Source organism: Poecilia formosa, unplaced genomic scaffold, assembly GCF_000485575.1.
Source record: "Poecilia formosa unplaced genomic scaffold, Poecilia_formosa-5.1.2 Scaffold282, whole genome shotgun sequence".
Lineage (NCBI taxonomy): Eukaryota > Metazoa > Chordata > Actinopteri > Cyprinodontiformes > Poeciliidae > Poecilia > Poecilia formosa.
Genome location: NW_006800221.1, coordinates 266424 through 280734, shown reverse-complemented (window position 1 = coordinate 280734; position 14311 = coordinate 266424). Strand labels below are relative to the sequence as shown.

The 14311-nt window shown below is 39.7% G+C and overlaps 1 protein-coding gene across 1 annotated transcript in view; it reads right to left on the bottom strand.

The window, feature by feature from the left end:
- col27a1a (collagen, type XXVII, alpha 1a) overlaps window positions 1-13633 on the bottom strand; it is an 89995-nt gene extending 76362 nt beyond the window's left edge. Inside the window, exons 1-3 of the mRNA XM_016681452.1 lie at window positions 13139-13633; window positions 8204-8274; window positions 2768-4266 (exon numbers count right to left, since the gene is read on the bottom strand). Coding sequence (XP_016536938.1) covers window positions 2768-4266; window positions 8204-8274; window positions 13139-13191 — 1623 coding nt within the window. The 5' untranslated portion in view covers window positions 13192-13633. The remainder of the gene's footprint in view (window positions 1-2767; window positions 4267-8203; window positions 8275-13138) is intronic.
- Between the last annotated feature and the right edge of the window lie 678 nt (window positions 13634-14311).

Sequence of the window (14311 nt, the reverse complement as noted above, 5' to 3'; positions counted from 1 at the left end):
TACATCTCCTGAAATATTTTACATTCACAACTGTATGTTCTGAAGTATAAACTCATGCTTACATCAATGTCATCTTCAACTGATTTTATACCTCTTTGAAATATAACTGGGTTTGCACCGATTGCAGCTTTCAAGCTAATCACTGTTATAAGAAGATTGGTGATCTGCTGATTGCTATTCTATCCAAAAAAATGTTTTTAAATTGACACTGTCAAATGTTTTAAGGTCACAACACACCGTCAGTGCAAATGCTCCAATACAAATATAGCAACAAAGTTGCTAATTTGGCAGCAGTAGGGGTGACTTTTGTTTAATCGCACACATGCAGATGTAACCTGATGGGAAGGTTAGTCAGTCAGCAATCAGTCAGCAAAAGGAGACAGTGGCTAGTTTTTGTGGGGGTATTAGGATTGCTGGATAAGATCGGCTTCAAATTCATTCATAAAAAAGATGTGCATAAAACACACCTTTCCACAGAATTTGTCTCTTTCAGACCTTCATCTCCATCACCAGGGACAAGACTAAAGAACTGGCAGAGAATACTGAAGATGAGATATTAAAGCTGAAGAAAAGAAATGGAAAAAAAATAGGAAAAGACCATCAATTGGTCTGGAACATTTGGAAAGATCTTACATTATGGGGTGCAGATGACTGAGAAAAAAGTGAGGGATCAGCCTACAACCTTGTAGGCTGTCCTGTCAAAGATCTGAAGATATCCACGAATGGATTGTAATCTTGCAAACCTCATATGTAAGTCAGTTTTACGTTTTGCCAGCAAACATTCAAAGTACTAGTTTTAAATCCTTACTGTCCCTCATGTTTCCCTGCCAGAGAAGGCTTGGAAATAAGAAATGTGCAATCAAAATCAAGCTGTTCGGCATCAACACCACTCACTGTTGGGAGGAAGAGAAATGCTGATGAAGAACATAATTTTCACAGTTAAGTATGGAAATGGAAATATTATGCTTTGGATTTCTTTTTTTTTTCTCAATAAGGGTACAGGATGACTTTAATGAATCCTGTAGTCGAAGGAGCCATGTAACATAAAATCCTGGAGGATACATTTCTGTCCTCAGCCAGAACGCAGAAAGTGGGTTGTGGAAGGGTATTCCAAAAAGAAAACGAATCCAAACACGCTGCCAAAGAGACACCACACTAAGTACTGGGAGGGGCCGAGCCAGTCTCATGACCTCAATCTAATAGAAAATTTGAGGAGAGACCTGGAATCTGGAGTTGCCAAGTGGCAGCAAAGAAACCTAAAGGATTTAAGGAGTTTCTGTACAAATGAGTGGGCCAAAATCCTTCTTGAGATTTTGAACAAACCTGGAGACCACAAGAAATGTGTGACTACTGCGACTGCCAACATGGGTTTTATGAAGTCCCAGGACATGCTTTGTTGGAAATCAAATGCTAACCAAGGTAAATTCAGATCAGCTTCAATATAATTCATATTATCTGGATTTTTGGTTGATATTCTCCCTCTCCACAATAAACTGTACAATAAGCCATAAAATCAAAAATTCTACAAAAGCAAACTGGGCTTAAATGTTTATTTAAAGCACTTTATGCTGTAAGATTTAATCAAATTAAGTTCTCTTGATGAAAAGAGTATTTAAGCTCCAGCTGTTTAAATGTCCCTAAAAGCTGGCAGACGACTAAAAAAAATTAAATCAATCGCCACATAACCAAATTAAATTTAAACACATTGCCGGTACATTAGCTTAACAATCTCACTTCCAGCAAATGTCAACTTATATGCCATATGAAATAGATTCAGTTGCACAACTAAGGCTACAGGAAGTCTTTTCAAAGCAGTAGGAAAGCCTGTCACATTAGTCAGAATTGGAGAAAATAATTTAAAGAAGATTTCTTTGAAGAAATTACCTCTGCTTTGCTAAATTAAGCAGACAATAGTAACTTGTTGTGGCAAACATAGCGTAAATTTTCTTTTTTAATATTTACTTAGCACAAGATACACTAGTAATTCCCTCTAATCTGTCTATCCCACAATTTATGCCCTGCTTGGAGTACATTGCAGGAGCAATACGAAAACCACAGATTACTTATAAAAGCTAAAAAAATAAAAAATTAAAAAAAATAGTAGTATGCATGCATTAATGGTTAAGAAGTAGCTTCAGTGCAAAAAACAGACCTGGAAGTAAGACATTACTTAAGCTGAGTGGTCAGCTGTAATGCAGACAGATTCTGAAGCTGAGTGTGAACTGACCTCTTGAAAGGGTTAAGCTGCGTTTCAGCTTCAGGCGACACACTGAAGGCCTGACCTAACCTTGTGCGTGTATTGAGAAACTCAGTGTTTCCCAACTTCTTTGACCTTCAACCTTGATCTGAAAGGGGCTTAGTGTGACCTTGTCTAGCCTTCTCTGACAGAGGAATCTGGTCAAGAGATGGCAAAGTGTGAAACGTGGCACGTCACATCCATCCTGGATGGTTCAATGAATAAATGGGGGAGAACGTAAGGAAGTAAATTAGGAACTCTTAAGCTGTTTAAGACAACAGAAAATGCATTTAGAAGATTTTCTATTTAAAGTGTTAGTGTTTGATTTAAATGGCATCTGTAAAAGGTTTCGACATAAATTCAGAACCGACTGGCTTGACTCTAGTGTGACATTTATTTCTGTTTTTTTTTCTCCCACTTATGAAAGGCCACCCAGAACCAGCAAAAGAAAACATACACTGTAGGTCCTTCTCAGTTTAATTGACCTTTTTGTGATACTACTTCAAATTAAGGGTGAACAGATATTCTTACCGGTGGGCCAGGGTCTCCTTTCTCTCCCTTTGGTCCTGTCAGCATTGAGAACTGTGTTGGTGGCACCTCCCAGCTCAGGAAACCATCGGTGGCAGGTGGCGTTACTGCGTTGTCTGTAGGCGTGGTCGGTCGAGGAGTGACTGAAGCCTTGGTAGTTTTGGGTTTCTTTGTTGGGTTGGTAGTTTGCTTAGAAATTGGCTTTGGAGGCTTAGCAGTTGTAGTTTTGGAGACTGTTGATTTTGAGGACTTTGCTTTGGATAGTGTTGGTTTAGAGGGGATTGCTTTGACATAATCTGATTTGGAATTGGGCAAAGGAGCTTTGGATGGAGAAACCTTAGACTTGGGGAGTATTTTCTTGGGTGTTGTGGGTTGGGGTTGGTTCGGGACTCTAGCTTGGTCATGTAAAACAGTGTCAAGTTTGGTTTTGGGGGATTTGGTGGCTTGAGTGGTAAGTTTCTTCTTGTCTGTTCTTGTTATAGTCTCTTTTGAGGTGCTTTGATGAGTAGGCTTTGGTGGTGTGGGCTTAGCAGTTTTGTGATTTGACGCTTTCAAGCTTGGGGTTAGGGGAGATTTTGTGTGCGGCGCTGGTGTCCTGAGTGGTGCTGTTACAGTTTCAGTCTTGGTTATGGAAGAAGGGACGACCAAACCCAATTGGGATGTGGTTGGCATCACAGTTACTAGCAGGGGAGCGGGTGTGGTTGTCTGATTTAGCTTTTTTTTATGGTCGGGGGCCCCATACCTGACAGATGAGGCAGCAGCGGCGACATTCCTGGCAAGGCTCGACTTTGTGGTCTTCCTTGCGGCGTCTGAACCGCCACGCTTAGGGGTAGCAGGAGTAGCTGAAATGTTTGTTACTCTTGGTAGAATAGGCAGTAGAGGAGAAAGGTTAGGCCTGTAAGTGTCAGCTTCCCTGCATTGTTTCTTAATGTATTTGCAGTAGTTGTGAGCTGCCTGTGCAGAAGGGACCAGATCAAACTGGCAAATTGCTCCTTCAAAGTATCCTGATGCTTGGTGCTGGCTTGATTTCCCCAGCAAGAAGGAGCCCTGGCGTCCTGGAGCCAGTCCCTCCTCACTGTCCCACCCAAAGTCTGCCTGGACACTCTGCTCTCCGCAGGAGGCATATAGAGTCACTGTCTTTCCATTAATTCCCAGTGCCAACTGGTGCCACTGGCCATCATGGGGCTCATAGGGCAGTGTCACTGAGGTGTTCGGTCCTGTGTGTAGGACAAGACTACCTGGTACAAGCTGCAGACCAAGAAGGAGCTTCTTGTTGCTTGAAAGCAGAGTGAAGAGGAAAGCACTGTTTACACGATGTGAGCGTACACTCAGGACCAGTGCCAACTTGGGCCAGATGGCCGCTGGAAGGACTGAGTGCAATGGAGCCTCAATATGCGCCCTCTGGTTGAGGATGATCCCCGCTCTGAATGGAATGACCCCTTCTGGCACAGAACGTGACAGCTTCTGTCCCTTAAGCCCCAACTTTTGGAGGATATCAACATCTGGAAAAAAAAAAAAAAAAAGAGAGAATGCAGTGTTAGTCATGCATGCCTGTTGCTATATACTCCATTTATTATCTGAACAGCATGCAAAGTTTTAATGGTTAGAACGAAGAATACATTAGCGTTCTGTGTAAACCTTTTCAGATTATTATCTTTGAGATTTTGCATTAAATAGATTGAATTACAGTGCATTATTAGGATACAATGGACACCGGGGTATGGAATAGCACGAAAACATGAAGACTGCAGAAGAGCAATGAGGTTTACAACAATTTTATAGCCTAATAAAAGACTTCTTCTCCCCTGTGTCTTGCTATTAACTTTGCAAGGATATTTACATTATTTACATGTCTACATCTGCAGAAAGAAATCCTACCCACTTAAATATATTTTGAATAATATACTAAGATTGATAATCTTTGATAAAGTATAAAGGGCTAAGCAAAATCCTCCACACAGCACAATATAGATTCAGTCTCACACTGAAACATTTAGAAAACCCGTTCTTTAATTTGAGTAGACTAATTCAGTGTGCAATATAACAATTTTTTTTAAATAAATCACAATGATCTTTCACATTTTCATTACTTATCCACGGCTTTCTGTTTCCCTAAGTTCTAAGATAAATTTGACACATAGGGGTTTTTTTTTTTTTTTTTCTCAGTCACTCTTCAGAATGGGAAAGACCATCGAACATTTACATTTTCGGTCACAAAAATGTGATTCACAAAAAAGGAAATAACTTTAAAAAAAAAAACCCAACTCACTAAAATTTGATTAATATTACCAAAAATTATTAAAAACACCTAAAACTTGAACTTGAGCTTTTCCTTCCACATCTTATCATCTAGTTTTTTTAGGTGTCAATACTTGTGGAGTGTGCTGTATGTAATCAACCTGCTAGATTATGAAATGACTTTACAGATGCATCTTGTCAACAAAACAAAGCAAAAGCATGTAAACATATCCCATGTGAGCTACTTTGTAAGATGCTTTCAGCTTAACACAGAAGGGTAGTAAGACTATTTTGATTATTTTACCCATTGTCCTCGTCACTGAATGAGCAGTTTCAGCAATGTTCCTCAAAACAAAGTTGTTTTTTCCTCAGTCTTATCCCATAAGCCACTTGTGATGTCTTAAACGGCTTTAAGTGTGGCCACAACAGTAGCATGTTTCCTGCTTTAATGGTCTGCAAATTGTCAAAGGAGCAGTCTGACATAAAATGTGATGCAACGTCTGTAAGGGTTGGCTCTCATTTTAAACTACGTTGACCACAGCGTACACGACTTGAATTGTGCCTTATGTGATTTAAATTAACTAGCCGGTTATTTGAAATTCAGCTGCTTTGAAGCCAAATAATAATAATAATAATAATAATAATAATAATAATAATAATAAAAAAATCTGCAAATGTAGAGGTTGAAACTAAAGCAACATCTTTCTGAACTTTGCATGCATGTCTAGGAATGCAACTCCATCCTAAAGGGGCTTCAGTCTTTCTTTTTTAGTCTTAATTGTCAGCACATTTTGCCACAAGTGAAAGAGAACTACTAAATATTAAGGTATGCCATGAAATTGGCTGCAGATTGAAACGAAGAAGTATGTAAAATTAATTTCCAATAATTTTCCAAAGAGTGACAGCTCTGTAACTCTGAGCTGTTCTAAGGATTTTGCTATAAATGTGCCAGTGTTATTTACAGTTCTGAAAGAGAAATAGGAATACACTAGAGTCAATATTATCAGTTCAAAGCTTTAAAAAATATATTTTGCCACAAAACCTCTGAATGATCCACCTTTATTAATTAAAGTGTAATATCTATAAATACTCTGTGTATTTTGCACACAGTAGCTTACTTGCAGAACCAAATATGTTACATTTAAAGTTCAATATCAAAAGATTATCTTTGGAAAGCTTGATATATTCTTTTCACACATTAAATTATCCCAGTTGGATTTTTGGGATGTGAACACAGGATTATTTGACTTTCTTTTACCAAAATAAGTTAAGGTTACTGACTGACACCGTGTTTTCTTCAGATATTTAGAAACTGAGCACACTGTCTCCCTCCCTGGAGCCAGAATACAGTCTGCAGCTTTTAATACAGCTTTAACTCAGTCAGCATTCAGTCTCAAAGTAGTCCCAGCTTTCATCTTCCCAATGACCTGTGACCCACAGGATCCGCACTATCTTTATTGTCCTCAGGGTAAACTCGGACTTGTGGTTGCCCGTTTAATGGGGACGTGCACTTAGAAGAGGGATGAGTTGCCTTAATGCGCAATGTTCTGGAAAAGCATTGATCATGAAATCTTTGTCTACAATAAAAACATTTGGAAAGATGATTACGTTCTGACTTTTGAATTGTACAGGAGTAGACAACTGCTGAAAGTTATAATGCAGTGTGCATTTATTTTGTGGAGAGAACAGACCTATGACAGGGAACAGTTGTTTTGGTGCAAAAAAAAAGAGTTTTTGAATTTATGAGTCAAAGAAAAAGCTTTCCAAATAAAGGTTAAAATGTCTACACAGTCTGGTTTTATAAAGCTGTTCTTGCCTCGAAACATAAGGACTTCATAAAACAGAACTAAGGAATACACTGAGCGTATTGTATACTCATCCTCAGTAAATTTTCCTCTCTGTGTGGTCTCTCTGGCAGCAAGGGACAGCAGGACTTGGCAGTGAAGCAGGGCATGAATTACATGTAATGTACGTACTGATGTTTCCAAAGTCTTTATTTAACAAATTATTCTATTACAGGGGCATAGTGTACATTAACCCAGTGGTTTTACAGCATAACATATGTGTTTGAACGTCAGTGTGTCAAGCACATGGCGAGAGCTCGTAGCATTTCTCTGTGCCAACTCACTAATGTAGCACAAATACAAAAACCAAGGGTCTGCACTTTGTAATTTTATCCGCTATAGAGGATGAAGTCATTTATTCTCACTCAAGAGATCTCCCCTCAGCTGCCCTTGAGCACTGCAGTATGAGCACTTGTGATTATTCTCATTCCTCATCTTTCTCTTTCAGCTACTAAAGCTGAAAAGTCAATAAAAGATGCTTTTCCTAAAGGTTGTGACCTTTCTCAGTCAGAATATATCTGTGGAAACAACAACCGGGCTGCACACTGTGAATTAGAAACATCTTAGGAAAAACATATAAAGCAAAAGGCAGAATTTTTTTCCCCCAATTAAAAAATAATCTTAAAAAAAAGATCTATGAATTAAGAATTTACAAAAAGGCTAAGTCTTACATAATATATATATTTTTTCTATATGGGTGGCTGGGTGATGATTTACTGGAGTAAATCTAGAACTTCTTCATCAAGGAAAACCACCAAAACGGTGAAAGAGTAAATGGACCTGGTATTAACACTGCTGGTTCCTGGCAAGAAAATCATAGGTTCAAATCTCAAACAACTTTGCATGTTCTCACAGTGCTTGCATGGGTTCTTTCCAGGTATTCTGGCTTCCTCCAAATGTCTTAAATGATGCAGGTTAGGTCAACGATCCACTTTAAATTGCCCTTAGGTGGAGGTGTGAGTGTGAATGGTTGTTTGCCCTCTAAAACAAAGGAGTAGTGACCTGTCCAGGGTGTAGCTACCTGACCTTTTGCCCTCTTGACTGCTGGAGTTACGTAGCTCATACATGTGAAGTGAAACACAAGGTTTTTTTTTTTTGTAGGTAAAATGTTCTAATCCCATGTCTTCCTTAAATTTGCTTCCTTTATCGATTTGAACTGCGATTATCATAGCAACAGCTGCCCCAAATTCACAAAGAAATCTTGTCACGGCTTTGAACTCTCCACAGATTTACTGAACAGGGAAGGATAATTGGAAAATCACCTCAGCCTTACATATTTTTCCTTTTGCGTTAACGTTTTTAAACACACAATGAAAAGGAAAATATGAAATGAATGGAGATGAACAACGAGTCTTACCTTCAGAGTGTTCTTGTGTATGTCCCAGGTAACAAGTACAATATAAAACTGCACAGAGCAATAGGGCTCTCCTGGTAAAAGAAAGAAGAGCAGTGTTAGAAAAAGGAAACAGTTACAGTATGACTTTCTTTCATTTTCATTTTCATTTGATTAAAAGCATGTAGTTTTAAAATCCTTCTTTAAAGGCTGTCTTATGTTTGATAATGCGGAAACGTGCAATCGCAATCCGGTTAAAATATTGTGAATTTCTTAATAATCTTGCATCTTCTTCTTCATCACCACAATATTTCAACAACTTTCTCTGAGCTGTAGCATCTTTTTCACTGATATTCACGTGAGTTGTGGGCACCAAGGGAAGGTTTGCTACATGCAACCTGCCAAATATATCATTGACATTAGCACTTTGTTGTATTAGGAAAACAACTAATTGCAATATTCTTGAAAATGATTACATCAGTATCGCTCACATTGCAATGTTGATTGTCATTTGATATATTGTGCAGCTCTAATTGGCATTCAAAATGTGAGTGCGTAATAAAACTAATAGGATTTTTCAAGTTCCCAGTTGGAAATGCAACCAGAATGTTTCCAAGGATTGAAATTTTGACCAGTCCCAACACCCCCCAAAAGTCCAGATTATCAAATACATCAAGCAGAGTAAAAGCTGCAGGTATAAACTGTCTATCAGCATCTCTGATAGCTTATCTTTTCAAAAGACTGACATGAGGTCTCTGGGTTTAGCGGTTGAATGCATATAATTGAGAATAATAAACTGTATTTACAACGCTATTAGGAACAAAACTGGCCTGTGTTGTTGCTGCTATTAACTACAACAATGAACAATTACCACAATTAGAACACATCAATGGAATTAAAAATGACATCAATCCGATCTTAAATGTGTTCCAGTCCTAGGCTTGTAAACCAGTGGAGTTTCCTAAGCGATATACTTAGAGCACAGCCTAACTATAATTAGAATTACACCATCAAACACTGAGTCAGCATGGCCATTTACACCTATTGTTGTTCAGCTTTGAGTAAGTTTTGGATGCAAGGGAGCCCTACCTAGCATACTTTGATCGTCCTCAGACTTGCTATTTTTAGGAGTCGCTTGAAGACGTATCGCTTCACACAACATCTTCCACACACACACACACACACACACACATCTGAAAGTCTCTAGAATGACTAACCTTGCTTTGCACTTCTGCACCTATTCAATTTCATTCAAAGTTAGTAGCTCATATTTAGACCAGGATCTTCAAATCGGCTGTCACACAATTACATTGCCATGTGTGCAGGTGCATTAAAAAAAGCCTGTGGGGAAATGAAAGAGATTTTGTGGATCGTGAAATCGTGTCACATCTTTTAGGTGTGTGTGTGTGTGTCACTTTTCATGTTTCCCTTATCAGAATTTTACATATATATATGTTGGGATTGTCAACTTCTGCTAAACCAGGATTGGGTGGATTGCTCCTCTCTTGACATCAGTGCCTTGTGTTACTTAAGTTTTCCATCTTTAGCGATTAACGTTAAAGATGGAAAACTTAAGCAGTTGTTTATTTTCAACTGCTTTGTTGAAAATAAACAAAGCAGTTAAGTTAGCAGGAGTAATCAAAGCCAGCCGGTTCATAAGTTTCAGTTTCTCTATCCCAGTATTCAATGAGCAAAGGTGAGGTCAAGTAAGGTTATCATTGGTTATTTGAGCAATAGTTGTGTCTAGTGAAAATACTCTTTTTCACTTTATGGGAATCGTGCATTTAGCAATCAACAGAATATTTACAAAGAACCCTTCTCTGTTGTGTCACACTAATACAATTACTGTCAGTTCAAGGAGCTGTTATTCGGAAACCTGGACACAGCACAAATTCATAAATTATCCTGAGATTAACGTTAACATCAAACCAAAACACAAGCTTTGACAAAAACAACTGTCAGCAACTGAGTTTCCATGGGAGTAACAACGGGAAGCGGGACTCTGCAAAAGCACTTAGAGCACCTCTTTGAAAACCCCCCCAAACACAAACACACACAGGGCCGCAGGTCGTGGGTTCTGGAGGCAAAAATACGACCATGCACTTATCCAATAACTCTATTTTCCCAAACCAATATGCATTTCACACGTGGAGCTAAACAAAACGATCTCTCTCAGCAGTCTCTACAGGGTCAGCTGTGCAGCAGAACCTAAAGACTGGCCCATGTTAGTATTGAATGCTCAATAGGGGGACCAAGCTGTAGTGACAGGCAGGGGAGCCACTGTTTACCGCTGGAGGTCATCCAGACACACATGGTTACACACACACACACACACACACACATACTGGAGGAGGAAATGTGTATTGCAGCTGTGCCTAGAGGGCCACAGAGAGGCAGACAACCAGGGTTCCAAATACAGAAATGTGGGAAAGAAAGTAATGAAGGTAGCTGTCTTAAAATGTATTTACCTGCACTACCACTAACAAAGAGTTGTCCCTGTGTTTAAAGGAGTCAACAATTAGTCTAAGCATCAGAATCCCCTTCAGACCTGGATAATTATAATCAGAGCATGTGTGCAACATGTACATTTGTGGTGTCTGCGTCTTCTGCTCGTTCAGCCCCTGGATGCTAATAAAGATTCATCACAGCCATCCCCACACACAGCTGTGGCTGTGGTTTTCACAGGATGTGTGTGCGTGTGTGTGCTTGTGTGTGCGTGTGTTTATGTGTGCGTTATCTGCATGACTCCAAGGTAATTACAGTCTGATTTTGTCTTATCAACTGAGAAACCCATCCTCTGAAATCGAGTCATGAAACCACTGGTTGTTGCAGTAAAAACAACTTTCGCTTTATTCCTCGGGCCGTTTGCATCTGTGAAGACTGGAACAAGTTTACCCAGGAAGCGGCACTGCTTGCCTTAGCTTCTGCTTATTCAAAATTCTCAGTAGCTTGTTTAGATTTCTACTAGGGTGCTTTAGAAGTGCCCGTGACAGAAAGGGGTTTTCCTTTTGCACAGAAATTGATTTTTTTTTTTTTTGTTCGAAATGAGTCATAAATTGGAAAGGCTAACATCACTACAGTCAGACTAGTGTGGTTTTATTGCTGCAGCTATGAGCAATGACATGACTCGCTTTGGAAATTCTACCGTAAGCTGAGTGGACAAAATGCAAGATGGATGAGCAAAGGCTCCTATAACGTTATCCAGTAAAACAGACGGTGGTTTTTATGTTGTTTGAGACTTCTCTTTCGGGAGCAGACCTAGTTGATGAAACTGGATCATTACATACATATTCCTTTTGTGTTTTTATAGTATCCAAGTAATATATGTAATTTTAACAGGGATTAATAAAGCTTACATTCCTTGTAGACACCAAGTCTGCAATGGTTTTACTGTTACTGTCTTGAAACCTGCACTGTTTTTCTGCAGACATCAGTTGAAGGTTGGCTTGTTGCAGAAGGGAGGTACAGTCGGGTGGATTGAGAGGAGGGCTGGGGGGAGTGTACGGGTTAGACACAGAAAGCCCAGTGTATAGTTTCCATTTCTGTTCATGTGTTTAGACTACTGACTGATTCCATGCAAAGGTTTCCCAAAGGACATCCTTCCCTCCTGAATACACACACACACACACACACACACACACACGCACACGCACACACCTAAGTACACGCACGGTGCGGAAAATTCCTATGGATGAGTAGGCACTAGCAACACTAATGTGAAGGACACTCACACATCCATCACCAGGTCTGTCTGTGCTCACTTGGTGACTAATTTCAGTCACCACCTAATTCAGTCCTGCAAATGATGCATAAACACCTGCAGACCTGAAGGCTAGGAAACTGATTGCCAAATTAGACCTGAATTTGATTTTGCAGCTAACTCTCAGGGCTAAAACTGGGAGTTAAACCCCCTCCCCCACACCCCTAAAAACAATTACCTGTACAAAAGCTATTAGATATAAAGGGCGACACCTCGTGGACGCCTACTGAAAAACAACGCAGGTAGATTGCTTTTATTGCGCAATTACATCAGCAGCACGGAAAGGCAAAGCATTTGCGGATGAAGCCCAACAACTTGTTCTGATGATTCAGCTGTGATCATCTATTTGTGTTATTAAAGAACATAAAAGTGGTTACATCCCTGAAGATGATTAAAAAATATAATAACTTACAGCAAATAACGTGAGGAGAAAAGCATGAATGTCCTAAACATTGAATGACTGACTGAATGACTGACTGAATGAATGAATGAATGAATGAATGAATGAATGAATGAATGAATGAATGAGCCTTTCATTCATAGCTAGAACCAGTCTATCTGTGGACATTTGCAGCTTTTTTCCCCATCACAATTTCAACACTAATTCCATATTAAATTAAATTAAATTATATTATCGCCAGGAGTTCTAAGGTTAGTTTTAATGGCATTTTCTTTAAAGCACTAATGCGTTATTGTCAGTGCGTAAAAGTGGCCGCTTAGAATAGCCGGGAAGGTGGAAAATATCCGACGGCGCAGAGGATGCTGATGAGCCACTCATTACATTTTATAGGTCCTAATACTTGCACCCTTTTTTTTCCCCCTGTGTTGTCAGATGAGTCAGTTTAGCTAACCTTGCATGAAAGACTGAACCATTTACCTTTCCCAACATAAAAAAAACATGTAAACGTGAAATGCAAGAATTATACAAGTATTGCGCAACTTCCATGTTTTATTTTAATAATGACTTAGGCTAACTAATTCCTGCTGCAACGCTAAATGCATCGCATTGATATGTGCTATGGAAAATGTCTGATCAATATTCAGAACCTCCTTTGACCCCCATGCGGACATCAATCCTGGACCAAAGCAAACCGGTATCACAGGTAACCCCTCCGTGTGTCTGAACGGATCCCACAAAAGCATCAAACACACACATACACACACACACATACACACACACAAAAAAAAATCTTACTTACTTTGTATCTAGATGAGAGGTTCTGCAATCTCTCCTTCGGGTGCCTAAATTCATTTGTATTCATTTGTCCTGCCAGTCAAAAACCTGATCCGTTAATCACAGCGTGACTCCTTTGCGAGGGGGGCAGAAAACACCGGCCGCCGTTTCACGCATTTGACAATCTTGAGATGAAGTTCCAGACATAAAAAGTCATGCTGAGCTGCCTGTCAAGCTCGACATAGAATCCTCCTGGTTGTCTTGTTTGACAAGAGAGAGTTTCCAGGTTGCGATCGTCTGGCGATATTCCCTTGTGGCTCATTCATTTATGCCGATCCAGATTGAGGGACGCTGCGGCCGGTGAGGAAAGCTGCGTGGGTTCTTCTGAGCGGGGTTACGGAGTCAGAAGCGCTGGACTCATCGCTTTCCTTTTTAAATAGATTTTTCTGAGGGTAAAAACGATGGCAAACGAACCGCGCAGCCAGGTGTCAAGTTACAAGCCCAGCGGTTGGAGAAAGCAACTACACGCCTCTTTCTCCAGGGGGTGGCCACACGGATCCTGTCCCAAAAACTCTGGTTAACCATATGAATGAACCACGGTGACAAAGTTGGGCTGGACGTGGATGTGCTTCCAGGGCGCACAAAGCGGGTCTATCCATAGCTGCACCTGAGGCTGTCAAACTGTGATGCCACTGGTGGTCAGCTTGTGTTTGAAATATTGAGTTATTAAAGTCTAGAAATAAAACTTATATACAGATTTGTCCCACTTAGAAGAACACAGTTCTGTGAATACCTATTTTCTCCCCTTAGAGATTGCTTTATTTATTTTAATTGAATGCTAAACATAAAACTCCTGGTACTAATGTTAAGTCATTAATGTTTTATGTTTAGTTTTTATGACCACACCTGATTACTGCCAGACTTGGTGACTCAAGAAATCATTAAAAATATATATATATGTACCAACATGCCTCAATCCAAATTAATTTAAAAAAAATAGACGAAAATCAAACACGTTGACATCCACTGATCTGGAAAGGCCATTTCTAAGGCCTTGGGATTCCAAAGAACCACAGTGGGTACCGTTATCCACAAATGGAGAACACAAGACATGGCGGTGAACCTCCCTAGGAGTGGCCAGCCAACCAAAAGAGCATGTCAACCACTCATCTGGGAGGTCACAAAAGAACAAAGAGCA